The sequence below is a fragment of the Phymastichus coffea genome, unplaced genomic scaffold (genome assembly GCF_024137745.1).
Source record: "Phymastichus coffea isolate CEN01 unplaced genomic scaffold, Cenicafe_Pcof_1.1 PCOF00039, whole genome shotgun sequence".
In the NCBI taxonomy this organism is placed as follows: domain Eukaryota; kingdom Metazoa; phylum Arthropoda; class Insecta; order Hymenoptera; family Eulophidae; genus Phymastichus; species Phymastichus coffea.
Genome location: NW_026706850.1, coordinates 2,218,234 through 2,246,116, shown reverse-complemented (window position 1 = coordinate 2,246,116; position 27,883 = coordinate 2,218,234). Strand labels below are relative to the sequence as shown.

The 27,883-nt window shown below is 33.6% G+C and overlaps 1 protein-coding gene across 2 annotated transcripts; it reads right to left on the bottom strand.

Annotated features, from left to right (window-relative positions):
- Positions 1 to 5,739: 5,739 nt before the first annotated feature.
- LOC131663852 (uncharacterized) lies at positions 5,740 to 26,878 on the bottom strand. 2 transcript variants are annotated; one of them, XM_058934559.1, is made up of 6 exons: positions 26,453 to 26,878; positions 20,623 to 20,832; positions 17,747 to 17,878; positions 15,890 to 16,023; positions 11,958 to 12,222; positions 5,740 to 9,956 (listed from the first exon to the last, which is right to left on the bottom strand). In XM_058934559.1, the coding sequence occupies exons 1-6, from the start codon at positions 26,511 to 26,513 to the stop codon at positions 9,877 to 9,879; spliced, it is 882 nt and encodes a 293-aa protein (XP_058790542.1). In that variant the 5' UTR covers positions 26,514 to 26,878; the 3' UTR covers positions 5,740 to 9,876. The 2 variants fall into 2 exon arrangements, with proteins under 2 accessions (XP_058790542.1, XP_058790541.1); XM_058934558.1 differs by having other exon boundaries at positions 17,747 to 17,882; positions 20,627 to 20,832.
- Positions 26,879 to 27,883: the final 1,005 nt, after the last annotated feature.

Here is a 27,883-nt window from a genome sequence, read left to right as displayed (position 1 = left end):
TTTTTCTTTCTTTTTATTTTTTTGTTTCCTGTATGTCCGCTTCGCTTTGTCTTCCAATGCGACTCACGTTTACGCCATTAATTTTCTTACTTTCAACAAATTTACTTTTTATATTGAATAAAATTTAATATTGTTATTTCTTAATTATACAATGTATAATTACTCTAAAAACTTAACACGTTTCGCCATACGAAATTCCAGATTGGAACCGTCTCCCTTAGAAATATCGAACGTTTCTTGCTATTTTTAAGTCTTGCATTTACGTTTTCAGATACTTTCAGTGGATTCTATTTCGCCGTTTCTCAATTTAAATCCTCTCCTTTTTTCTGTAGCTCGCTAAGGTTGAAACCCTCGAGTGCACTACTGTGCAGCACCATTTTCGATTCTTATTTTTATCGTAGCTCCGGGTTTTTTTTCCACCCGTTTACTTCCGCGACGTTACTATTTAAATCCATTAGTGGACCATTAGTTACTTCCCCCTCGTGTTTTTTCTTGTTGTTGGTCGTAGTTATGTGTTTAAGTTGTTGCTTCGTGGGTATAGATTTCATTATTGGATTTTTATAATAGAATAAAAATTATAAATAATAATGCGATATTTTACCAAGAAAAACGTTCAAGTTTTGTAATGACACGTTAATCAATTGTTCTTACTCTGTTTGTTTTTATTATACTACCTATAAATGGAGATATACTTTACGATTAATGAAGTCGATGTTTATTACATTTTATTTTTAGTAAATTTATCGCAACAGTACTAGCTTTTGGAACGTATTATATCATCAACAAAGTGATTGATGTCTGTATCAGATCCGATAGATAGTTGACATTTGATTATACAGACACGATTATCCATAAAGACTGCAAAATTCAAAGCTTATTTTATTCATATTAGAAAAAAAACAATCGTTTTGTCGTTGCAAAATTCTCCAAGTGCAGTGCAAATGCCAGTTGATAAGTAAGTACTCGAGTACTAGAGAGTTTGCGGAAAGGAAAGTGGCTATGGGCCTGCAGCAGCTCGGGAAAACTCTCGCTCAAGAAAAGTAGCACGGGCGCGAGAAACTGCTGGCATTAGAGAACGAGTAGAAGAGGGTCGATGTGGTGTGGGCTAACACTCAGCTAGCGGCCATATAATACCGAAAGGTTGGGGGCCAGAAGAAAAAAAAACGAAAGAAAGACCGCCGAATAAAATGAAATGAAAGAGTTCGATGAAAAAAGTTTCCTTAAATAAGCACTTGACAGGTTGACGATGTGATACTCATCTATTTTTTTATGTAATTCCTTGTCAGACTTTTTTTCTTGAAAAGCTTAAATTCATGAAATCTACGGGAAATTTTGGAAAAGTAGTTAAATCAAATTTTTCTCTAGTAACATACTACAGCACATGGAAATAAATAATAATTAATCAGGACACGAAGGCAATATATTAGTGTGAGGATATGAAACGAAAAATGGCATCGATATCATAGCGTGCGCTTGATTGAAATTCATACGCTAATAAACGTTTATGAAATAAGTACAACACGTAATAAAAACAGATTTATGCAAGCACCCTTTTTTTCTTGGAAAATACTTTTAATTGAAGAAAACTATTTGAAGACGTAGTCTACAATTTTCAATATTAATTGATTTTAGAAATAATCAGTTGGTAAATATTGAACATTTTTTAAGAATCGGTTGGTAACCATCAATAATAAAGAGGAATAGACTGTTCGTTGGAAGAGAAAAGGAAAGAACCAGCTTCTATCACGTGAGAATGAACTTCAGTCAAAGGCGAGGGCGGCAAATATGTGCTATGACTTTTATCTCTACTGAGAGTTGCACGCTATTTCTAGCATCAGTAGGATCAAATATATATTTTTGTGCGAACGAATCAGAAAATATATCACTAAATCATTTTAATCTGATATATAACAAATATTAATAATATTTATATGACACGATCTCCAAATTTTTGAATAAAAAACTACATATTAAATATATTATTTCCAAAATAAAATTAACTCATGATTTCTTGTGTGCTCTATAAGTTCTCTAAAAATTTTATTTTATTTTAAAAATTGAAGATCCATTTATAAAAATATTCTGTTGTATATATATCATGCTAAAAAATATTTAGTAGAATATTTTGAATTAAATTTTTCTTTTCTATTATCAAACAATTCAACAGAAATAATAATATTGATTATTATTATTCATAAGCAGATATGAAATGACTGTCTTTTTTAACTTTTTTCAAACTAGTACCAGAATACAAACGAGGAAACTTACAAAAGGTATGTAGAAATAACAAAAAGAAAAAAATATATTAAAGAAGTAAGTGCGAAGATATATCGAAAAAGTAAAAAAAGAAAAGAAAAATGAAAAGAAATAAAACAAAGGGAAAAACTTGTGCAAGATAAGTTAGGGACTGCAAAAGAAGGAAGGAAGCACGTGGATAAAGGTGGTTTAAAAGTCGTAAAAACGAGAGTTTGCGTGACTGCAGTATGAAAAAAACCACAGGGAAGAAGAATGAAGGGAGAAGAGAAGGACGAAGATATAAGCGCATAGTCGAACAAGCAGCCACAAAAAGACGGAACGTGGCGCCGAGCGCAGGTGTGAGGGCGAGATTGAAAAAAACGGCGACCTGTATTCAGGCTATTGCAAAAAGTTCCTGAATATCTATCTATCGCATTCTTGCTTTATATGAAATATGCGACATATTCCTGGATACCTATGTATTTATAATGGAATGTATCGAAATTTAAACTGACGGATATTCGTGCGAAGGCATGGCTTCATTGTTAAAGTAATATGAGTAGTCAGAGTCAACGTATAGTCAGGCGTATTACACGATCATCATATGATGATTATTCGCTATGAATTATATCTCATGTGTAATTGTATCTTTGATATTGTAGCGGTTTGTGTACGCATATTGATAAAGTTGTAAAGAATTCTAATACCTGTGTGTTTGCAAAAACAGATTATGAGTAAATTTAATAATCGTAAAACGATAACTTATCAAGTTTCACGTGAATATATGGATGAGTTAAATTTTCTTTATAAATTTCAATAAGATGAATAATGTAATATAATAACCTAGAATGAACACAAACGAGCAATTAAAAATAATACATAAAAAATTGATGTCGCTCTACCGAATGCGAGCAAGAGTGCGACCAAGAGTGTCGAGAGTTAAACGGCGCGAGTGAACGCGAGCGCGATTCAACAAAAACGCACACCCTCGAAAGGCTTATTATGCCATTCGTCGTTTCCTCTTTACTCAACTTACGGTCTTTGCCTCGCTCCTTTCCCTCGCTGCTGTGTGCCTCTTGCTCAAAATTATCCTTGCACTCTGGCGGAGCTGCGCACGCCGCCTCTATCTTTTTCTCTTTAGTCTTTACCGGGGGTGCACGTAGCTCTTTTACGTCGAGAGCGCTACCACTGCCTTTGATTTAGCACAACGTTCTTATTTACACGAGCAGCGGTAGCGACAGCAGTAGGCGAGAACCGTATTTCTGAAAGTGCAGCTCTCTCTTTCCCTCTCTCCCTCGAGAAACATCCTTGGACACATCCAAGGCTTTTACGAGAAATCCACAACGTGCGCCATAGTGCCAATGTATAGATATGAGAGTGAAAAATGCTGACGAATGTTACGTATTGACATTATAGATTTTTTCTGCTTCTGGAAGGGTATATTTGTGCAGTATTTTTCTGAATTACGACTAACTATCCACAAATAGATAAATATGAAAGATGAATAGTTGCAAATATGTGATTATATTAAAAAATTAATTGATAGAATGGACAAGATTGCTTAATAATTTTATCTAAAAATATATTACTGTAATGTGTTATATCTTTTTCAATTTGTAATTATTTTTTTTATGATTTAACTTGCTTTCATAACTGCAAGAAATTCATTACCTTTGTAAAAATTTCTTAGAAAAATAATAGATAACGATATTTTTATATTTTTTATAATCGTAAGCATTGAACAAAATCCACAATACTATAAAAAATATCAAAACTACGATATATTTTTTAACAACTGGCGTAAAATATAAGTAAAATGGATTAATCACTATAATTACTGCTGAAGTATGGAATGGTTTCCAACAAAATAAAAATGTCAACAAAATTCATAGTTAGCTGAAATTTCATGATCAGTTGTTTGACTGATAAAAGTCCATCCTTTATTCATAATGAATTTATTTATTCATTGCATGTAACATTCTATCCACTAGCTATACGTAAACTACAATTACGTGACGGGTTATTACTGATATTGATTAGAGTGCAATTACGGACATTCAACTTAATTAAAATAATCGATCTTGGGCATTATGCATGCAAAGTGCTGCTATGAAACTTCTGAAATAAAATCTTAAACTTCGACCTGCTTTCGAAATTACTTTATGTAAAAGCAGTCATTTGGAGGATATTTGAAAAATTATATTTGAAATCATAATGTATATTTTCTAAAATGAAATGGAAAAAGTAAAATTAAAATTGAAAAAAAATGTATCTTACCTTTAATTCAGTTCATTTATAATTCATCCGTAGTAATCATAATTAATGGACTATTTTTAACGAGCTCTGAACTGTAACTATAAAACAATATCGTAAAATTGAAATTAGTAATAAAGTAAAATAGTAATAAAAATAAACCAATAATCCAATATCCTATATAGAGAATATTTTATTAATAAAAATTTCAATCTACAATCGAGCGATAAGAGTATGCAAAAAATATCCTATTTCCATATTATGTTATTAAATGTGTACAAAATATTTCAATTGTTCATTGGGTACTAATAAATTTAAGAAAAATGAAAATTCATGTTACTGCTCAAGTTTTTAACCGCATGATACATTAAACTAAATATTAAACTAAGAATAAACTCTACAATTCAATATTAGTACATCTTATAATGAATAATAAGAATCACTTATGAGGAATTTAAAAATTGATACAAATTATCCAATACTCAATAAACTGTGAAATCCTCTGACAAGTAAATGAAAACTTATGAGAATCAAATATAAATCAATACTACTCCATGTTTCCGAGAATGGATGAAATATAGTAGGTATTGAATATATAAGTAGAAACCATAAAAATCAACAGTTACATTTCTACAATATCAATCTTAATTTCATCTACATACCCTTGAGAATTTTTCTGAGCCGTGCTGAATTGACCATTAGTAATCAGCCCACACACTAGCGTTGGTAATGAAGTTTTTTTCGTTAGCAATTAAATAAGTAATAGCTAAACTAATATGCTTAAATGTGTTCTTTGGAAATATTTATAGGCAAAGAACCTCGCTCTTGTCCATAAAACCTATCCCTTATCTTGAAAAATAGTATAGTCATTCTCGATTCTTTATGAAAAGATAACGGAACCCTATTTATTTTTATGCGAGAGCTTGAGAATAGGACATTGACTTTTTTATCTCTTGAAAAAGTTGATTTATTTTACTTGACTTAATAAAAATTATATAAGAAAGGATTATTGTGATGGTTTCGTAGACTTGTCTTGTCGACTCGATTTGTATCGTAAGACCTAAATGTTTGTTAAATATATTTATTACAACTAATGATTTGTTATCCAATTCAAACTCAATATACCTAAATGGTTATATTGAATTATATTAAATATAATATCAACTTATTCATAACATCGTAGGAAAAATAAAATAATCTCATTTATATTCATAAAATTTACAACATTTATTTCATAATCAACTATTTTAATGTATATGTGTGTAAGTGTGTGTGTATTATGATTGACTTCAAACATAATTGTTACTGTATATCATACACAAATCGACACCCTTTTTCAAACGTATATTGAGAAACATCTCTGTAGTGAAAAGGCAAAAAACGATCATCCGTCGTTAACGGAAAATTGAATTATAAGTACTAGACATAGTGTACGTAGTTTACTCTTTTTTATGAATAACAAAATAAAATACATATTTATGCACAAAATGATCAAGTATGATAAAGAATAACTTTCTTTCATTTATTTGTCTTGTAAAGAAGGGATAAGAGAAATTAATCGAAACTTCATTATCTGGAAATAGGAACATCTCAAAATATATTTATATTTTTTACCTTTCCTGTACAGATTTTAAATGTGTTCTCTTACATTTTAGTGCTCTTTAAATCTATTCCAATTTTATATTTGGTAGATAGAAATTATAATAAAATTATAAAATTGTTTTATATATGCTATGTACATTCGTTATAGAAATAATCAAATAAAAATTCTTCAACGAAGTATTTCAATTAAGTGTCAGTCATGTACATTTAGAATATATATCATTTCATAATATTTTTCAATATGTACTTTTACATTTTGCTAAATATGTCAGTTTTGAAATAATTATTAATATTTACATATGTACAATGTTTATTTAAAGACTGAAAAATTATTCAGATTCCATAGGTGATATGAATATATTTTTATCTAGTCCCTTGTTTCTAGAACATTACTATTCAATTGTGACATTTATGTTCGTGACGTTATTACTTTCATTTAAATATAAGAAGGAATGGATAGTATCATAACGTGAATTTCATAAATATCGAAACAAGTGGTTAACAATTACATTAGTCGTCATTAACTCTAACGTCTTACCGAAATAACTAGAACATCTACGTAATTGGTGTAGAGAGAGGGAGATCAATTATTAATATTTAGTCCGCTCATGATATCCATCACTGGACGATACTTCAGAGCTATGCTAATCAAATGAGTCGAAGGATGGATCGATGAAGAAGACTTCACCGCGGTCGCCGTCGCTCGTCACCGAGCTGGGGATTGGGTATTATGCTTTCGAGAGGTATTCCAGAAAGCAGTCTCTATATAATAAAGTCCCTTTATTTAAATCAAGGCTTAAGTTAGTATTACATGAAAATCTATCGTATTTACGGGTAATCGGACTCCCTCTGTCAGCTAATCTGAAGTGAAGTCGAACAGTCACATCGTCCACTCAATATTTGAGATGCAGCTACATGCAGACGCGTATATGATATAACGTAAAAATTTGGGTTTTTTGTTTCTACGTTCTCTAAACATTCATAAATGTCCTAAATATTGTCGTATACGATGTTATTTCAACGGGAATATGTGACTGTCATTTTTCGTTTTGAGAATTGATTTTCGCTAAGAACCATTGATTGTATCTGCATATTATTAGTGCTTAGAATATGTGTATTTGTGTTATCAGCGTTTTTTATTTATCAATTCTATTTATGTTCCGGCCTTATACTTGTTCATCTCTCTATCTCTTCCCCCCTCTCTCTCTCTTTCTCTTTCTTTCTCTCTTGGACACTGTTGAAATTAACGTTACGTTGGAAGGACTATTGCTTATTTTCTTTCGCCAATTTTTATGTTTTGACGTTTAGTATATATTGCCTTCTAAATTTTGGAATATCTCACAAAAGCGCCAACCCAAGCTTGGTTATGAGCGACAAGCAATTGTGATAAAGTATTCTTCCTGATCCATCCTTCGACTCATTTAGTTAGCATAGCTCTGTAGTGTCATCCAGTGATTGGTATCGCGGGCGAGTTTGCTAACTAAATATTTAAAATAATGTTCTCTTTTTATTTTACATTACACATATGTGCTAGTTCACTCGGCAAGGTATTTGATTCAATGACGATTAATATCGTTGTTAACCACTTATTCCGACCACTTGCATAAACATAAATGTCACACAATAATATACTTTAAAGCAATATAGGTATTTCAGTAGAATATTGAAAACTTTACAGTAATTAATTTTGAAATACTTTTAGTTGAAGCCATACTTTCTACAAACCAATATGCGGTTGGAAAGTAACAGTCTTCTGTCATATCACAGTAATAAATTAAGTTAAAATTAAATGACAAATGGTAAAAAGGAATGCTAGCAAAAGCTGTAATAGATATATAAACGAACAGCATTTAATATTTGTTTGATGCATTTTATAATAACTTGTTTCTATAAAAAAATAAATAACAAAAATTGCTGCGATAATTATTTAGAATGAAAAGTTAATGAACACTTTGTTTAATACTGATTCTGTCTACACATTAATGAATCGACTTGTTAAATTGATTATGGATAAATTAACTTACATCAAAAACTTTTGGACGTCATAATATGACGCAGATCATAGAACTGAAGAACTGAATAACTTAGCAATTTTTTTATGTCAACAACATTGAAATATGCTCAAAAATCACGTGAATTTTTTTTTTCACGCTGTGTATTTAATTTATATGAGTTGATAGTTCTTGACTTCATGACTATGCATGAAAAATACCGACTCAAAAATTGTTAGTAGTAGAATGTGGTGATGATTCAATTCGATAAGCCAATTCGGAGGCAATTCAATTGTCTAAAAAAGAAAAACTTTTGAATTGAGCTTTATATTTATGAAATTGACAAGTACACATTTAATTCCTTCGACATAAAATATTCTAGAATCTCTTTAGTCATATGCATGCATCGCGTTTTCATGGGAATTTGGCTTATATTGATATAAATGTTGTATTTTTGGTTAAGTAGAAGCCTAAACACAGGTAAAAATGTAGCTACATGGAATGAGATATTCGAGAAAGCTTCCACTTGTAGACTCAAGTGCGATAAGATACAATGATTAGTGCTTGACTGTCTCAGATTCTTGTAAAATATTACTTGCTGAGTTTTCGTTTGATATTCACTGTTGCTAATATTTTATCGGTATGATTAATTTGGAAAAATAATGAAAGTATATTTTTTTGTATCACCGTTTTCATATAAAAAATTCACTTTTTTTTTAAATATATTTATTTCTGAAATAATATCTAGATTAAAGAGTGATGTAAAAATTAAGTTGTATTCTTAAACTTTTCTAATTTATTTTCAGGAAATAATAATAAAATTACATGAGCTGTACAAAGCGAGGACTTATCACGTTATTTCTGAGCAAGTGATTACTGAAAGTTTTCGTGATGACTTAAAATGATATATGAACATACGATAGTTTAGGCGAAATGCGTTTATCCAATGAAAGCTATTGAATTTCGAATAGTAGGAAGAAAAGATTAGGTATTAATTTTGCTGCTCTCGACAATGTGCACTTCATCTCGACTATGACTTTTCGTACGGTTTCTCCGAAATATTTTTCAAGTGAGTGCGTAACTATGAACTAAAAGTAAGCGAATCAGCGAGTAAACTTATCTTCAACCGATTATTTAATTGGCTATATTTAAGAATATTCTTTACTATTAATATGTCAAGAGATTCATGCCAGTAAAAAAGTAGAACACTTGAATATGATAGATATGCAGTAGTTTTTAATATGTACATTAAAAGAGAGAATATTTGATAGGAATATTGAACGATTTACAGGATAAAAAAAAAGTAAAAATAATAAAAATGTGAATGTATAATTTGAACTCATCCCGCCAGCAGGATAAAAATTTTTTGCTCACACTCACGAGCAAAATAGATATACAGTGCGAGGACAGCATCATACCTTTCTTTTTATCCTTAGTCGACGAGTAAGAAAAGAACATTCGCTTGTTGTAGAACGTCAAACTTGAGCAACTAGAGAAAGAGAAAAGAGAGAGAGAGAGAGAGAGAGAGAGAGAAATAATCAAAAGTCTCTAGCGAGAAAATAGACGTGAGCGTCAAAACGAACGTGGAAGAACAGAAGCAGTAGCAGCAGAAAGCGCAAGATCTCGTCGAATCCTCACTTTATATTCTGCGCTAGTAGCCATATATACGTACACCTCGTCTTATTTATACGCAAGTGCTACGTCCTAATCATCCATGTAGAGTACATACACACTGCTGCTGACGACGTTCACGCGTTCACTTTGGTTCTTCTTCATCTACTTTACTCTCCTAGTATTATCGCCTTAAGTGGCTGACGGCAAATATCGACAAAGTACTTAAAATCGTCGCCGACGTCGCTGAACGTGCCTGGATTCCTGAAACAATGAGCAAAAACGAAAAAAGAAAAAAATAAACACTATGCGGTGTAGTAAGTATGTATCGAAAAATATATTAATTTTACTATGTACTAAAAAAGAAAGGAAGTAAAAATTGAAGATTATTAGAATATAAAGAATTTAGGACACGATAAGTTTCGATTATTCGATAAGTTATATATTCAATATTAAATAAAACAGATGGATATTTTAAGCATCAACGAAATTGAAAAATACCTATAAGACATACTTTAAATTTATATAAATAAATTTTTTAGATGCGTTGTCGACCCAAATTGAAATTATTCTACTGATATATGCATACGATGTGTGAATTCAATATCGGTCATAGTCTTTATTGTACATTTATGACGAATAATAAAGTGGCGAAAGGAATAGCATAAGAGATATATATAAAAATATATACAAAAACAAATGGAAAAGTCTATGATGAAAAAAATTCAAGCGATCGAAATAAAAGAATACTAAAAATAATAGATAAATGCACTCTATTTTTTTTTAAATAACTTGTCATTTATACTTACAATTCTGTACAATATTGGCAAAATAATGTTACGCAAACACTATTTTAAAAGATGATAACAATTTTAGTAACGTAAACAAAAATGTATCAGAATTGAAAGAAGCAAAACAAAAGTGCGTCACTCAATCTCTCGAAATAGCGTATCGTGAAAATACATTGGAGATATCTCTGGGTTTTCAGCTCACGCACATTTTATTGTATTTTTCAGCTGTGCTTTCATAGGATTTTTCGTACCGCGCGCGTAACGTCTCGGGCATTTGTATGCAAATATTTTGTGAAATGGTTGAATTCCCCGATAAAATATGTACAGAAGCCAAGCTTTGTACATATATCACTGTTTAAAAAAGATGTTGAATTGTAGTTTTAATTTACGCAAGGGATTCCTTCTCCCCTGCCGCTTTTATTACCGCGGGGATTGCTTGGGATTATAAAATATATTACGCCTTTTTTAGAGGAATTATTAGACTACACTATTCGTCTACGTGAATTTTGAATAGACCAAAACAAATACAGTCCTTGCTAGCGCGATAGGACTAAGCGTTTTAATATTTTTTTTTTTTGCAAATTAAACTTTTCCGCGTTTATAATTGTAACGATCTCTTGAATCCCGCGCAGAAATTATGAAACAACTATAAAAGGTGTAAGAAGCAAATCCTATATGCAAAGAAAACGAATTCTAGTAACGGAGATGAAGTTGATTAATTCATAACTTGATTTGCATAGTTGAGAGCAAAACTCAACTACGAATGGGAGTCTTAAGAAGTGCTCTAAAAGTATATTTTACAAACTTTTTCAACTAAAAATTTTTACGTCAGGTTGATCGTGAAATAAAACTTTTTTTCGGATATTATGAAACTTTATAACCTTGTAAAGTGAACAAGAATATTAGCAGATTCATAAATATTGACGGAAAAAATCTAATGATATTACGAATTCTAACGAAAACGTAGGAACAATTAATTTAATGCAATATCTTTTCACTTTGAATTCTGAAAAAATGTTCATTCGTTGTAGTGCTAGAGATTAGAGTTAATCTTCGAAACTTCAAAGCATGCATGAAATGGGAAAGTAGCCTATTAGCACACTTCCTCTTTCAAACTTGTCCAAAGGCAGGAAAAACGAGATAGTTGAAGAGGAGACGTAAAAGCGAACAAAGCCCAAAAATTAATCCGAAACAAAATTTACATCGTCAACGTTTCACAGGCGTACGAGCGACGGAGATTGGATTGGGACAACGGGGCACCATTTCTCTTTCCAGCCAAGCAAAAAGCACATAACAAGGCCAACAAGATTTTCGCCTGGTGAAGAAAAAGCTCCTGCCACGAGAGCGAGAGCGAGAGAGAACAAAAGCGCGTGCAGCACGAAAAAAAGAGAAGCAACATTTTCTTTTCCCCACATCCGTCGAGGTTACACACATACACAGGCGAAAGGGAAAGAAAGAAGATGCAGCAGCCTACCTCGAGAAAGCTCGTTTCTTGTGTGGCTTTGCGCTCGAGTTTCGCGGCTTTCCATCGGCTGCTTGAGGAAACGCTCGTCCCCGAGGACTCGGTGTTCGTCGCTGCTCTGGTACAACGCTGAAATCGTTGCTAGACACTTGAGCCTCATGTCCCCGTCACGAAAATGCCTAGATCGCGCTTGAAACTCTAGGCTCAGCTGTATAGTCACCAAATTGTTGGAATCTACACTCAGCTTGCGCGGTCCGTGTAGATATTTGGCTTCCACCTGCAAATCAAATGACGATACTATTTTTAAACACATGAGAATACACTTAATTTGTTCAGTTATAGTTATTTTATTCAGAGAAAATTTTACTCCAATCCTTAATTTTCTAAATAAATTGTTCCGTCTTCTCATAAAAATATAATCCCGTTTTTACACAACTTGTTTTCTTGTTAAATTATCATCAACATAGATAGTAGATGTTTTTTGCTCGGACTCATTAACAAATATACGAACAAATATGACACTCGGACAAAATGCGACAATAAAGCAATATACCTCTAGAAACCTTTCTCACGTTTCTATTGTCTATATCGGAACAGAAAAGAGAGAAAGAAAGTGAACGAGAGAAGTAACGTAGGTTGGTAGCTAGCACAGCGATTCTATCGGAAAATTCCATTCAACCGTTCTATATCGGAGTTTCACCGTAGAACAGCAAAGTCCATAGAGCAAATCTCATCTGCGGAATTAAAGCTCTTGTCGTAACGCCCGGTCGTCTAGTTCCATAACACACACGTCTAGTTTGCTTTTTATACCTTTTTATGCATTAGTATTTTTGTCGCTTTTTCTGCTCAAATGCCAAATAAAATTCTCATTTCACACAAGAGTACAACTATTTCGATTCATCATATACGTTGCTTTACTTTTAATAGAAGATGTACATTAAAAATCATTGCCGATTTTGGTGATAGTTCAACTCAAACGTCATTGATTTTCCCATATAAAAGTACTAAAACGTCAGAGTGACTTTCCCTTGAATAAAATATTTATGCTAACAATACGGATGTAAGTTAGGCTGACATTGAATAAGTTCCACTACAAAATTTTGTATGAAAATTGTCTCCTGAATCATTTACAATAACACATAAAAACGTTTTACAAATCTTCTGCGATCGCACTAAATAATCAGCAGCACATCTTTAAATTTAAATTAAGGACGGAAAAGCTCAATTGTAATTCAGGGCAGAGAGCGTAACGGGGACAGAGACATATCCGCACACATACGAGCTGGTAGTGCACCACGTGTACAAGCTCATGCGAAAAGGTAGGCCACGATCGTTGGGAAAAGATAAACGGAATGACTTTTTAAAATCCTCTCGGTGGCGTGAAAAAGCGAGAAAGAGAGACAAACGGGAGGGTCGTGAAGAGAGCAGGAGAGAGATTTAGTTGCTTTATTATGTCCTGGATGGGGTTAACTAGTTTAACCTCGATGTAGCTCGCGAGCACGTTCTGCAGCCTTTTATATTTTGATGCATTGTGTCTATCTTCCATGCCCTTTCACGCCCTTTCCACGGCTCTTTTTTGTCGTATCGAAAATGCGGAGAACTGTTACTTAATTTCTTCTCTATAAAAAGAAGCATATAGCTTTTCACTTTCTAAGCAATACCCTAGAGAAACTCACACATAGTGCAGTGCATCATTATAATCAATTACGACTCCATTTCACCATCAGTTAAATCACCATTTTTCACTAAAGTGAGAACAAATGTCCTCTCCTTAGTTGAAACGCGAATCATTAAATTAGAATCTCTAACGATTGGAGCTTATCTACAACCGACTGAGATAAACTTTTTGGTAATGAATTCGCATGACCTACTAAGAAGTATTAGCATGTTGAACTTGCATACCTTAGAAGAGAGAAAAGGTAATTAATAATTTATAACTTTGTACACCGTAATTCATAATATTGGATTAATTTCGATAAAAGGTGATATTAATATTGAAAATTATTTTCCATTCATTAAGTGCAGGGGTAATTTAAACGATACTGTAAGTATATCGCAGCACAATTCATTCATAAAAATATTCATTCAATAGTTTCGAACAACAATGAATTTAATTAAAAAGCACAAAGATAAATCAAATCAATAAAAAAAATTAAAAATTATTTCGCATTCTTTGAATTCTAATCAAAAGCAATTAACGCAATAAACTTATAGCTATTTTAATCGGCCATATAAATATTTGCTCTGAAGCCAAACAGTTCTGCCTCGTATAGCGTACGAATGAAAAATACAACGGTATTCTCGGAATTCGCAACTATTCAACAATTCGACGCTGCAACACGGTTGCGATAGAATCTCGCAATTTTTAAACAGAGAGCGCAGCGTGTGCAGCAAAGCTAATCAAAATCACTCAATTCCTCGGAGAATTTCCCAGAGCCCGTTTCTATATTCCATGCTTGACCCCGTTCCACATTTCTCTGGCAGTAATGGACGTGGATAAGGAGGCAGCTGGTTGGAGCTTGCTCCGAGCAAAAAGCTCTCTCTTTGAGAAATAGAGCGCAGGTGATAGAGGCGTCGCACGAGCGAAACGTGCTCGGCGGATTAATCGATGGATTCTAATGTTACACCGGTCTCGGACATTAATTTTCAGATACGTTCTTCGACCCACCACCGCTTCTATTTTCTCGCGCGTGCCAATGGCCAGATCTCTCTCTCTCTCTCTCTCTCTCTCAGTTTTTCTCTCTTGGTTTACCGTTGCGGTCGTCTAATCTTACTGAAAAATCAGTCCTGGAATTGTGATGATTTGAATTAAAGTCAGATTTTATGTTTCATACGACTATCAAATTTTATTGCAGGATGAAGTAGTAAAGTATATCAATGAGCCAAGTTATAACGCATACGATGAAAATGAAACTTTTTCTTACTCATAATATTTTATAGGCCAATTCGTTTTAGTAAAAATCGATAAAAATAATAATTGAAAATAAATTACAAGTTGCAAATCTTATACCGTTGATGAAAATAGATTCTAACTTGAAGCTACGTTATCTGATAATGTTATATGATCACTTGATACAGTAGATACGAGAATAACAGTTTATTTTATCAAAACAATCGATATGAAAATAAAGAAGTGTGAGTTGTCATGCAACGCAACAACAGTCAAATAGATGTTATAATCTACCTCTCCAAAATTAATTATATTGAATATATACGTTGATAATTAATTTGAAATTTCGTGCCATCAACGTTATTGACTTGGCATCCAGTAAAATCATAAGTGACGCGGAATGTCAAATAAAAAGTCAAACAGATAATGAAATTGATAAAAATCACTTGCAAATAAATTAAAAGTAAAAAAAGTAATCAAGTAAATCTTTTACAATTCTATAGTGCTATAGACAGTATGCTCTTGTAAAAACGAAGTCCTTTCAGCGTCCTCTTCTCAGTTACGCTATCACTTGGATGTATATATATATATATATATATATATATATATATATATATATATATATAGAACTCCGTGCTTGCCGGATTAAATCAATTAGCGACGAACTTAAATCCACCTCCACTCGCGCGCGTGTTTGCAACGTTGGATATAAATCATGGCTTGCTGGCGATGATCAACAGCGCAAGCGCGAGCAAATTCCACTCTCCCTTCTCTCTCGTGCTCCACGATATAATTAATGGCAATGATGAATAATCGAAGCGCGATGCTTTGCTGCGCCGCCACGCGGCTAACGACGCAAAAGCGTCGAACGTTGAAAAATGATGCAAATCGTTTGCATTTATCGAATTTTTCTCGCGTGCAAGTGCGCGACAAAGAGGAAACCATCTAAATAACTGATGAAAAAAGTTGAAAAAAAATAATGAAAAATAGAGCTTACCGAAAAATAAATAACGGGATGGTGTATTTGTAGAAGGTATAGGAATTAATGACTCACCGTTTCTTCGTTGACATACCACATCAGTTGAGCAGGCGGTTTCGACGGAGCGGATGTACAGTTCGCGCGAACTGTATCACCTACGTGATATTTCGACTTGACTCCACTAATTGTAGGTCCTCGTTCCGGTAGTACTGGAAAATGAAATAATAAATGTGAAGAAAATGTATAAAATACAATATATATTTTAAATATACTCATAAATAATATACATCAGTTTCGATTGCGGAGCTATAATGTTTGATATCTTTATACAATAATAACATAACATCTGAACAGACCAATGAAGTAGATTTGATTTTCGTAGTTTAAGATAACTAAAACTTTAAATTGAAAACCAACCAGAAATTGCAAGTTTCTTGAAGTGAATTGTTATAGCTTACTCTAGTTGTCTTATGCAAGACTTTAATCTTAAGTTATCGAGTTCGCTTTTCTTGAAATGAAGATGTTTTACGTCACTTGTTTTTATTTGTTAGAAGAAACTACCTCAAAATGTCTTTAAAACCAGTATAGATATATTGAAGAATTAGAATTAATATACATGTTCATAACAAAGTGAATTACTAATTACATATAAATAGCTGTCTCATCTGCATAGGCAGTTATACAAATTGCATATATACATCGTATCAACAAATTCTATTATCGTTTATTCTTGACAATGACGACTAATAAAGAACATCCTTTATTTTTTCACGCATGGAAAATGAGCTATGATGAATGCTTATAATAAAATTAAAAATACTATCCGATAAACTAATATGTTTAAATAAAAAAATAATAAGCTTAAGTGAGTATTATCTATACAATAAATCAATACGAAAAAACATGTTTTTCAAGTAATATAATTACGTAACGATGTAATTTGCAACGAAATATTTTCAATTTTCAATTTCAAATAATCCTCACAGACATGAGTAGATACTCCAGTTATATACTCACATAAATTTTTACTACCTTTCGCAGAAAAAGTAAAGTGATCTCGTATACTAAAAGATCTCGCAAGCTTGTGCATGAAAAGATTACGATATATAATACAACTTACGTGTGTATTCTTGAACTCGCTATCGCATGCTAAATCATACAAGCTCGTCCTTTTGTGTATGACAATATGCTTGTAGTCGCAAAATCATAGGACTTGCTTTTTTCAATTATAGGTTCTACGTATAGATACAAGATAAGTCTACAAGCATGACACTTACACTTGCACGGTGATGACCTAGTGATACATATACTGTACCTTTGTATATTCAATCTTATTAACAAAGTTACATCTTCCAATACGTAATAGATACGAACTTTATACGAACTAATAAATAAAACTCAAAGTTTCTTCAACTGTCATCGTCAATCATCTTCAGAGATTTCTATTTACTTCAGTTTAATAAAGGTCACTGGAGATGACTGATGATGGCAGTTAAAATGTGGTAGCAATGTTAAGGTTTATTTATTGATTCGAAAAGTTCATAATGGTTACTTCGTAGAATTATTTGATAACATGAAATACTCATCAAACTAATCATTTATTTTTCAAGTAAATAATTAGTTTCAGGAAAATAATAAGGCTTGCAAGTTTGTTTTGCATGGACTCAAATTCACGCAAAGAGTGCGCGAATAAACAAGCAAATAGGTATTTTGAAAGCCGCCAGCAAAAGAAATTGAGCCTCCAGCTTGCAATGTGCAAGTCTCGTTCTCGCGCGCAGTAATTATGCACTTTCATTAGCGGCTTGTTTGAACGTGCGCGCGCGAAGAGCAGATAAGAAGAAATTGGACGTGGATTAGGTAATCGGATAATGAAGTTGAAAGCAACAGAAGTACGTACGATGAAAGTAGTAGTGTATACGTGTATGCACTTACCAACGACACCCATATCGGCGTGATTGGAAACTGTGTGAAAGAAGGGCGCTTCAGCTGATACTTCACATCTGTATCGACCAGTACTATTGTGATTGACGCGGTTTAGTACTACGGATCTTTCGGTTGAGCTTGCTTTCTGAAAAATAAATATTTTTATCGAGAAATTTTATTAGAATATTGAAATCACATCGTTATTCATAATAGTCCAACTTATTAGACTTTCAGAAAAAAAACTTCTTTTCACTATAATTAAACATCTACTTCAGGACAAGAAACTGCAATCAACCGTTAACCATACAAGCGGAAGACTCGACAAAAAGTCGGGTGAGCGTTACAAGCATGTGGATAGGAATTCAGTGAAAAGTTTTACTCTCGACCTTCCTCTCTAACCCTTTAAATATATCAAGCGCGTGTGGATTGTGTACATATTCGCAAGAAGAACAATCGAGACAAAGGCACAGGTTGGGAGCGAGGACGAAGATCATGCGAGCAAAAATAGTCGGTCGTTCATAATCGCAGGGTCGGCACTTATACAGTTCTCCGATAAATATGTGGAACGTTACGGGGCGGTTGAGAGTTTACTCTCTGCGCACCTTATCTGCACGCGACAAAACGCCCACGTGTATAGATAAAGAGGCGAGAGGGAAAATTATACGACTAGAGAGGAAGAGAAGCAAACTCCATAGTGGTTGTGTCCCGTTGCGAGAACAAAGGACTCTCTTTTTCGTGATTTCCCCCTCGCCGATGTTACGCGACTGCATAGCCTCGCGCTCGCACGGATGGAAGCGAGTCATTCTATTTTCACTGCACGTTTAAGGCTCCTACGAGAGTTTGCGGCCCAAATTTATGGCCGAATCACGTCCTCCTCGCCCGGTCCTCTCTCTCTCTCTCTCTCTCTCTCTCTCTTGTTCTCATTTTCTCGCTTGCTTGCATGCTCTTTCACTTAACTTTTTCTATTATCGGTTTAAACTGTACTGTCTTTTCATTTTAGAGAAAATTACGGTATTTCTAACAATATACGTGCATATTATAATTGACGGCTGCTTCACACATATATTCAGAGCACTGTTCACAAACGACGAAAACTGAAGTATTTTATAAGGAAAGAAAAAATATTCAAATGTAACTTTTATTGTTTTATATAACTTTTATTTATTTAAGCTCTACTGTTGTTAGAATAATTGATATTTTCTAACTTGTATGACTATTAAGGATAATGTTAAGCATGATCAATAATTAAGAAAAAAGATTGTACTTTATACTTTATATGCATACTCTATATATGTATACTTTAGATTTTTAGGGTAACACTGGATATAACAAAGTTTAGATTTTAGCCACAACAAACCAACTACCACTAGAGCATACCATAAAACTCGTTTGCGAACTTTTTATGGAACGCGGGATGCTCAATTCAACAGTATGAAAGCGTTTGTTTCGTCTCTAGCCCCAAACATGACTAAGCTTTCCTCGCAATTTCCACAACGCCTGCTGTTAGCTCGCACAGTTCCTGGATATTTAATTTTAACCAAAAGGTAACAATGAAGTTTTCCTACAACTCCAAACTTTGCTTTTACTCATAGAGATATTAGGTTAAAAATGATTTTCGGGATTACATCACTTTCTTTTAACATTTTTCCTTTGAGCAGTAGTCTAAAATAAATTATAACAGAAAAATTTCATTCTGCATCTTTGAATATAACGACGTTATTATCCATGGTATTTTACTACAGAAAATATAAAATATCATTTTTTAGATATGATTTAAACAAAAATGTTTACATTTATTAAAGTACAATCAATGGAACTCTCTTGTAAAGCTTCATCAGCTATATGACGAAATGCAATATTGAGAATTGAACAATGTATACGAAAGTTTAGATGAATTACGGAACAATTTTCAGAACAGTTGACATAAAACTTTTTAATCTTATGACAATTATATTTTAACTGTATAATTTTACGATCAAAGCTTTTGTAAGATTATTACCATGTTCCCCTCACAAACTTTGATCCAATACATTATTCATTTTCCTACATTATTAAATTTTTGATAAAGCCGAGATAACATAAATCGTTTTAAAAATGTAGTCATATATATTTTTAAAATGTTAAATTTTTTTCGTCAGCGGAAATAGCTTACTTTGAGTTTAAATAATAATAATAATTTTTTTATTCAAGAGCAGAAATTCTATAAAAAGTGCTTCAGTAAGTAGATGAAAGCTTACTACATGCATGTCGGCATGTAAATTACGAGTCTAAAAATCGATAATATCATAAGACATAGTCAAAAAATATTCAGCTATAGAAGTCACATAAATATTAAACGGCGTTAGTCAAAGGAAATGGAAAGACCAAAATGGGATCTCAAATTTTAGTAGACAATTTTTCGCTCGTTTTTCGGAAGATACTCTTTCCATTAAAAAAGTTGAACAACAAATTTTTAGATAACAGAGGGTTAATTGAAAACAGAAAACGCATTTGAAGTTACAATCATGCAACTAGTGAGCAACGCATTTTATTTATTGAAAATATATTTATTAATATGTTCAAAGCAAATACTCTAGAAGAAATCTTAAATGGCCAAATAATTAAGTGAATTGTACAGAAATTCAAATTTTTGCAAGAAACTAAATCTATTACCATTATTAACGAACTCAAGATATTTATAGAAGAATTTTTATAGCAATGTTCAACTTGTTTAAACCACACGAAAATAAATAAAATATATATTTTCATTTGTGTGTAATAAGCTGAGAGATTAAAATCGTTCGAGCTAATGAATTTTTCGATATAATAAAATTTATAAATACGCTATAAATGGAAAAGTAATGCCCAAAGTAGAGAAAATAATTAAGCTGACATAGAAAGCACACTTACATCGACGTTGACGCCTGGTAAAGCAAAAACATATACGGACGGATGTTCTTTAGGCACGTAGCGATAGAATTCGTGTCCATCCTTATACCACTTAACCGAGTAAAGAGTTTCTCGGTCCAGGTTGAAATTGCACTCCATACGAATCGTTTGATTCTGCACTACGTGCCTCGGGATCTTCAGAGCAGTCATACGTAGAGCCTCGATACCTGCGAACACAAGCAAAAACTTACTTCGAATGGCTTCTCACGATCTCTTTCTCTATCTACTTCCAATCAAACGCGATCACTATTTTTATAACGAGTCTAAAGGTTTCATGGGCGAAGTTAATGGCATCTTCTTTCTTGGAGACAATGTTTTAATTCAGTGAAATAAAGATTTGTCAGCGCGGAGCAGTTGTTTAAAAAATTGATTGCAAAAATATAAAAAAAAGCATATTTCTTGATTATTCACATGTTTTTCTGATTCTTTGAAAACTAGAACGCAAGCATTCATAGAACTCATGCACTATGTATAAATACGATGTATAGTGAGGTATTAAATAAATAGACGCTGTACGCTGCTAATATATTTTTATTAAAGGTGTATTTACGAGTTGTTAGTCTTGTTTTTGACTTGATTATTATCTATAAAAATAAATAATTACAGTTAACTTTGCATTATTTTTTGATTGTCATCAAAAAGTCGGAAAGCATAATGTTAATGAATATAAAACTTTTCTAAGAGTTACTGTAGTCATGGTAATTATTAAATGGAGTAAATAAATAGATTAAATATTGAATAGACATAAATTCTCAAACATACTATCAATTGAAGGTGATACTGTGAAAGATATATCTACGAGGATAACCTTTAATTTTAACTAAAAGGTAACAATCAAGTTTTCCTATAGCTCCAAACTTTGCTTTTACTCATAGTGATATTAGTTTAAAAATAATTTTCAGGATTACATCATTTTCTTTTAATATATTTTTTTCGAATTACAGTAGTCATAAATGAATTATAACAGAAAAATGTCACTCTAAGTCTTTGAATATAACATAATTATTATTCATGGTATTAACTATTTTTCTACACAAAATATCAAATACGACTTCGGTTGATTTTAGTGCATAATTAGATAAAGTCTTCTTTTCTATAAAAATAAAGCAAAAACGAATCAGTTACAGTAACTTACTAAGCGAGAGTAAAGAATAACTTAACAAAAAAAAAAAAAAAAGATAAAAGGGATGGATGAAAAATAGTCTAAAAGCAAAAAATCTTCTTTGACTAAATTACAATAATTAGTTATAGCTCGTTTGTAGAATAGCAGGGAAATTAATCAAAGAGTTCATTATCGTTCTCAACGAACATACAGCGATCATGAATTAAAAAAGTAAACTCGTCTGAGCAGATAATTATGCAAATGATGGTAACTACGAGCAACACCATGCATCAAAGAGTAAATATCGTTAACTCGGATCGAGTGCTCTATAAGCCAATAAGACGGAGCCACGTTAAGAGCTTCATCGTTAAAAATTAAGCTTCTTTACACTGTAAATGGTCTGTCAGGGCATACTACATCGTCTCTCTTTCTCTGTCGTAGATGAAAGAAAAATGAAGGAGAAAAATATCTGTGTATATATATACATAGAAAAATAAAGCAGGAGAAAAGCATTGGCTGTAATTTGCTACGGAAGAGATAAGAGTAACTCAAAAAAGGGAAAAAGAAGAGAAATGGCGATGGAGACAAAAGCAAGAGAAGATTTACTGTATCTCATAGTAAGAGAGACGGAGAGAGAGAAAGAGAGAGAGAGAGAGAGAGAAAGCCAAAGGTGTACGGCAAGACTTCGAAGCTTGTATATGTATAGCAAGGCTACTGTGACGAAAAAGATATACACGAGAGGGAGAGAGAGAGACAGACAGACAGACAGACCGAAAGAGCATCAGCTGTCCGCATTCGGGACTAAATATTCTTAAGCCATTCGAGATTTCAAAGTCTTATCTCAATTCTCTGGTATACACAAGACATCCTACTCGTCCTATCAAATCGGACGCCTGTAAAGTTCCAGTGAACTGTATGCAAACGCAGCATATTCGTGTGCCTTCGAATTTATTGAAGCGTTTTCTAAAAATGTGTAAGGATATAACAGGTATTTGCCCATGCCAATAAAACCATTTTTATTTTTGAAAAAAGTATACAAACATTATTTCATTCTCAATATTGTAACACTGTTATCACGCGAATCGAAAAGAATAACATTGTCGAATCGCTAAAAATATTTGTTCCTATATTTTACATTGGCCTTCAACGCGAATTTTTAATATAACGTATTTCTTTTTAAAATTTTCCAGTTTTATAATCCAAAAGAAAGCTGAAGCGTAAAATTTTGACGCCTGACTTAAAACATATACAATTACAAGATTCATCCTAAGATCATATACATTCATTGAGTTATGTTTTGTAAAAAAAAGATAATTAACCAGAGCAGTGATCGATGCCAAAAAATATAGATAATCAAGTTAAGTATGCAAACATTTGAGCGTTAGTTATCTAATTGTAATTAATACTCGCAGGACCACAATTCTTGGTAGTTGAGAATCTGATGAACAGCTCGTGAAATATCAGTGTCTCTGTCTTGAGATCACAGCAGAGGCAGTCTCGAGTCTTCAATTAGTAGAACAGTTAATTTGTCGTTAACAGTACGGGAGTAGTACTCCATTTAATATATTACCCGTAAACATAACACATGACAAGCATAAATTTGAGTAGCGAATGCATTCTGATGATGGAAATTTGCCAGTGCAATAGCAATATATATAAGCCAGGTCACAGTGGTGTGTGTGTGTGTGTGTAGCCATGAGGTGTTTGGCAATTTGGCCGGAAACAATCGGCGAAACACAAACAACGCGAACGTTGTGGGGAGAGAACTACTTGTTCGTGGCCGGATAAATATCGAGCGGAATAGTTGGCGAGGGAAGTGAGAGCAAGCGAAGTCCAATGCTTAATTGGCCATTAATGGCGATTAAACGGGCAAAAACTTTCCAAATTAGTTTGCTCCCTGAATTTACGGGGCCCTTTTACGCGTGCGAAAATACCATTCGGAGATTTTCCCGATGAGAATGGAAACGCAATCGTTCGGCTCGCTTGCGAAAACTTCAGACCGACTAGGCATTGAGTGCTTAACCATTATTTGCTTCAAGTCCCTTTTTATTGATTCTCTGCTTTCAAAGCATTAAACACACGCACGCTTTTCGAGTTTGTTCTTTTTGCTCTAATTGACAAATCTTTTCGACCAACAATTGCGTAAAACTTTATTGGCTGATGAAACGACGAAACGTTAAAACATGTAAACATGTTTGGCTGCTGAGAACTGCAAATCTACTTTCTTGGATAATTCTCGGCTGTTAATTACCATTAATCTGCCGTTTCATTCAATCTATTGATACGTTCAACGATGGTTAAAAAATAAGTCTATAAAAAAAATTATAAAAGTCTACGGGGACTAGGCATCGTCTATTATTGAATTTCATATATTCAATCATTCGATTACTGTTAGCGACAGCCATTTGAACGTCAAACATTCGCACGCGGTGTATTGGCGAGGACAGAACCTTGAATGCGCCAGTAAAGGGTAAGAAAGAACCGGACCCGCATTCATACGGAACTGACGGAAGTGAGCGATCGAGGATTGACACGCAGACTTACAGTGCCGGGGCGGACATCGTCGGTACTGCAAATTATCAGATGTTGTGAAAATGTAATTAATACGGTTAACTTACACGGTTTTTCGCTCACGTGTCAGTGTTTGCTCATCATAACTATGCTGACGAGTCTGATGAGAAGACATGGGACGAAACGCTCACGCATTCATTGTTTCAATTCACTTGGTATTGACGAATCTGTAGCTTATTGCGTGTAAATAATTTTTCTATCAGATCCACCCTTAATAATTATAATGATTGCATCGAGTGTATCATGTTTTTACTACATATATTACATTATTTCTAATAATTTGCCAATTTATCATATAAAAATTATTTCACTATCAATCGAAATACTTACGTATGTAAGATATAATTTTCAAACATTTTAAGAAATTGCGAAACTGCAAAAATTAAAAATTCCTATATTAAGAGCAATACATTATTGAAAACGAAATAAATTATTAAGGTTATTTTAATCGTTAGTAACAATACTTTACTCTTTATCTTTCATTATCCTGCCTGAAGTTTAAAATTAATATGAGCCACTAGAAAATGGCACATTACGCGTACAAAAAAAATATATATTACAATAGCTTCATCGGACAATTTTCGGATAATTAAACTGCTTTATAATGGGCCTCAGTATTATTATCAGTGAAACTGTCGTTTATTAATAATCGTGAAATATGAAACTAATTTAAAAGATAAAGACTTATTTTCATAAATTACTGAATTATATAGTTTATAAAGTAAATAAAACTATCAATAAAACAAGAAATTTTTTTAAGACTTAAAAATTCACTCGTCCAATTATCTCAAGACCGAGTTAACATTATAATAGATTAAAAAATGAAGAGCATTATTAAAACCTAACCCAATTCAAACACTTACTTTATGAATTCATCAATTGTTAAGATAACAAGTACATTTTTAATGACCACTATCCGAACAGAAAGAACTTCGTTGGTACTCTATGTTTATTATACGAATACGCTAAAGGCTTTATGAGATCAATTTTCCGATTCTTTTATTTGGCAGAGAAATGCACTTTTGTAAGTAAATACTCTATAGGTGGTTCTTATATTTTCATCTCAAAATAAAATTCCATTAATTTTTCATAAGCTTTCATAGACTGAAACGAATCACATTATCCCAAACGAGTAGAGTGATTTATAACTTTTACTTACTATTATAATTATTCATCTGCAAAAGAAAACGAAGCTTTTAACAGCAGACTGACCTAAATATATTCTGAGCAACGACAACGCGTATTAAGTATGAGAAGAATTTATCTTACGTGAAGAAATGGGAAAGCAATCATGGTTATCATTCGCAACAAGTGAGATGTGTTTTTTCTTTTTCTGCGTGTGATACTTAGAGCTTTGATTGTCACTTTCTTCTTTTATTTGAAAGAATACAGGTGTGAGTGCAAGCAACTATTACCAGTTGATCGAAGAACAGAAATAAAAAAATCTTTGAATCATACTTTCGCCCGCCAGCGGCTCATGCTTGCATTAGTATCTTATATTTAAATTAAAAAGAGAATTTCAATATAGTCTAATCCATATTAACGTCAGTCGCACAATTGTATGAATTAAAAAAAGTGAGAAAACTATGGGAAATTCTATTCATTTCTATATGATGAAGGAGACAAACGAAATAATGAACATCATTTTCCATCCTACGCTGAATTTACGTTAATTATTACTCTTTGTAGATGCCACTAATCTGTAAAAACAAATGAGACGGGTGGTTACTTTATAGTAATAAAATAAAAATTCTATTTTCCCGTGCAGTCCAGCGAAAACCCGAAAAAAGCAATAACATAACCGAGAAAGAGTCGTAGCCTCTGATATAATTTCCCTGCACGTTTCGTTTATTAAGCTCTTTCTCTGTCACTGCATTCAACATAGTCGTCGAGGACACACACGCACTCTAATCAACGAGTGTAATTCATTTTCGGACGAATTTCGAGAAATGTAAAAAAAGTAAAAGAAAAAAAAGAAAGAAAAAAAAAAGAGATGAGCAGTAGAATAGACACTTAAGAAAATTGGCAGTTTATCCGCTACATCTACACATAAAGTCCGAACGTGCCTTAAAGCCTTAGGGTAGTCACCGCAACTAGAGTATGTCGATACAAACCTGCAATAGAGGACAGCGTAAAAAACACTAGTAGTAGTAGCCTGCCGAGTCGGCAGGCCATCGTTTTTCTATCGGCTCACGTTTGCTTACGACATCTCACTACTATCGCGGGTAAAAGGACATATGTACATGAACACTAATAAAACACAACAGAAAAAGTGAAAACACTGTTCGCGCAGCGGCACACGCGCGCGAATAGCGAGATAAAACGTTAGTCAATCATCACTTGCACACTCTCCCACTTGCGCGCACCTATAGCAAACTACACGCACATCTGCCGCAAGTAGTGCGAGTCAACGTGTGAGAGAGCGAGAGAGAGAGAGACAGAGACAGAGACAGAGAGAGTACATGTAGAGAGTAGCATCGAAGAACGAAAAGCCAGCACCGACTGCACACGAGACTGCGGCACAGCAGCAGCACACTACTATCCCGTGGCCCGGAAACGCTTGCACTAGCGAGACAGAATATCTCCCCCATCCACCCCTCCCCACCACCGTTCACCGCAGCGCGCCGAGCCTGCGCCGAGTAGAGCCTGCGCCTCGTCTCCCAGTTGTATTTTGCTTCGGCGTCGCTGCTTGCCTGCCTTTAACGCGGCGGAAAAATCGGACCCAGAGGCTTCGGTTTTGTTTATATCGGGATTACCGCGAACGCGCGCGTACCGGGGCCAAACCGTCTGCTCGTTTACTTCGTGTGCGCGTAACAGCATTGATAGCTCTCTGGATACCGACAAGAGGCTTTTCAACTGTTGCAACCTCGCGCATTTCCCCATCGTATATTCTCACCCATGCGAGTTTCAGGCTTTTTGATAACTTAACAAGTTTTAATCGCCGCTTTATTTTCCTTTAATGTCCCGATATTTTTTACATCTACGGGAATGCTTTTTGTTTGCGTATTCCGGAAGCAAGATAAGTTAGAAATGTTCTTGAAAGCACAGAAATCGTCATAAATTACTTTCAGCGGTAATCTCTTAGCACTCGCTTGGTCTTAGCACACATACTCACATAAATACGCCTCATAAATCTCTCACCTATTCAATTAATTTAAGCCGGCAACGTGTTATGTGGCAGCTGGCATACAATAACTATTCGTTCATCTCTTTCCTCTCACCGACAATGTGACGAAAAAAGCGTAATTTTACGAGTGAATTTTAATTAGTTTTGAGAAAGAAAAAATAGGTCAAATCGCGAAATAAGACAAAAGTAACCAATATTTCATCCGCACGAATTCAGCCCCTTCAACGTCGTGTTGTAAATCAGAGGCAAGGCTCGACGGGCGAGCGAGCGCGGGCGTGTTTCACGCGAGTGAGAGAGAGAGAGAGAGACAGAGTCGATGAACGCCCGTGTACAAGCTTTTGTGTGTATATATATATATATATGTGTATATATACATATATACATATAGCTTACACGTAGGCCCGGCCCTCGAGCAAAG

Excerpts from the sequence above, each read along its gene's own strand:
- LOC131663852 (XM_058934559.1), bottom strand. The coding sequence starts at position 26,513 with ATGGCCTGCCGACTCGGCAGGCTACTACTACTAGTGTTTTTTACGCTG. Across the intron at positions 20,833-26,452 it reads TACGCTGTCCTCTATTGCAG|GTATCGAGGCTCTACGTATG; the intron begins GTTTGTATCGAC and ends TTGTGTTCGCAG. Across the intron at positions 12,223-15,889 it reads GGTATGTCAACGAAGAAACG|GTGGAAGCCAAATATCTACA; the intron begins GTGAGTCATTAA and ends TTTGATTTGCAG.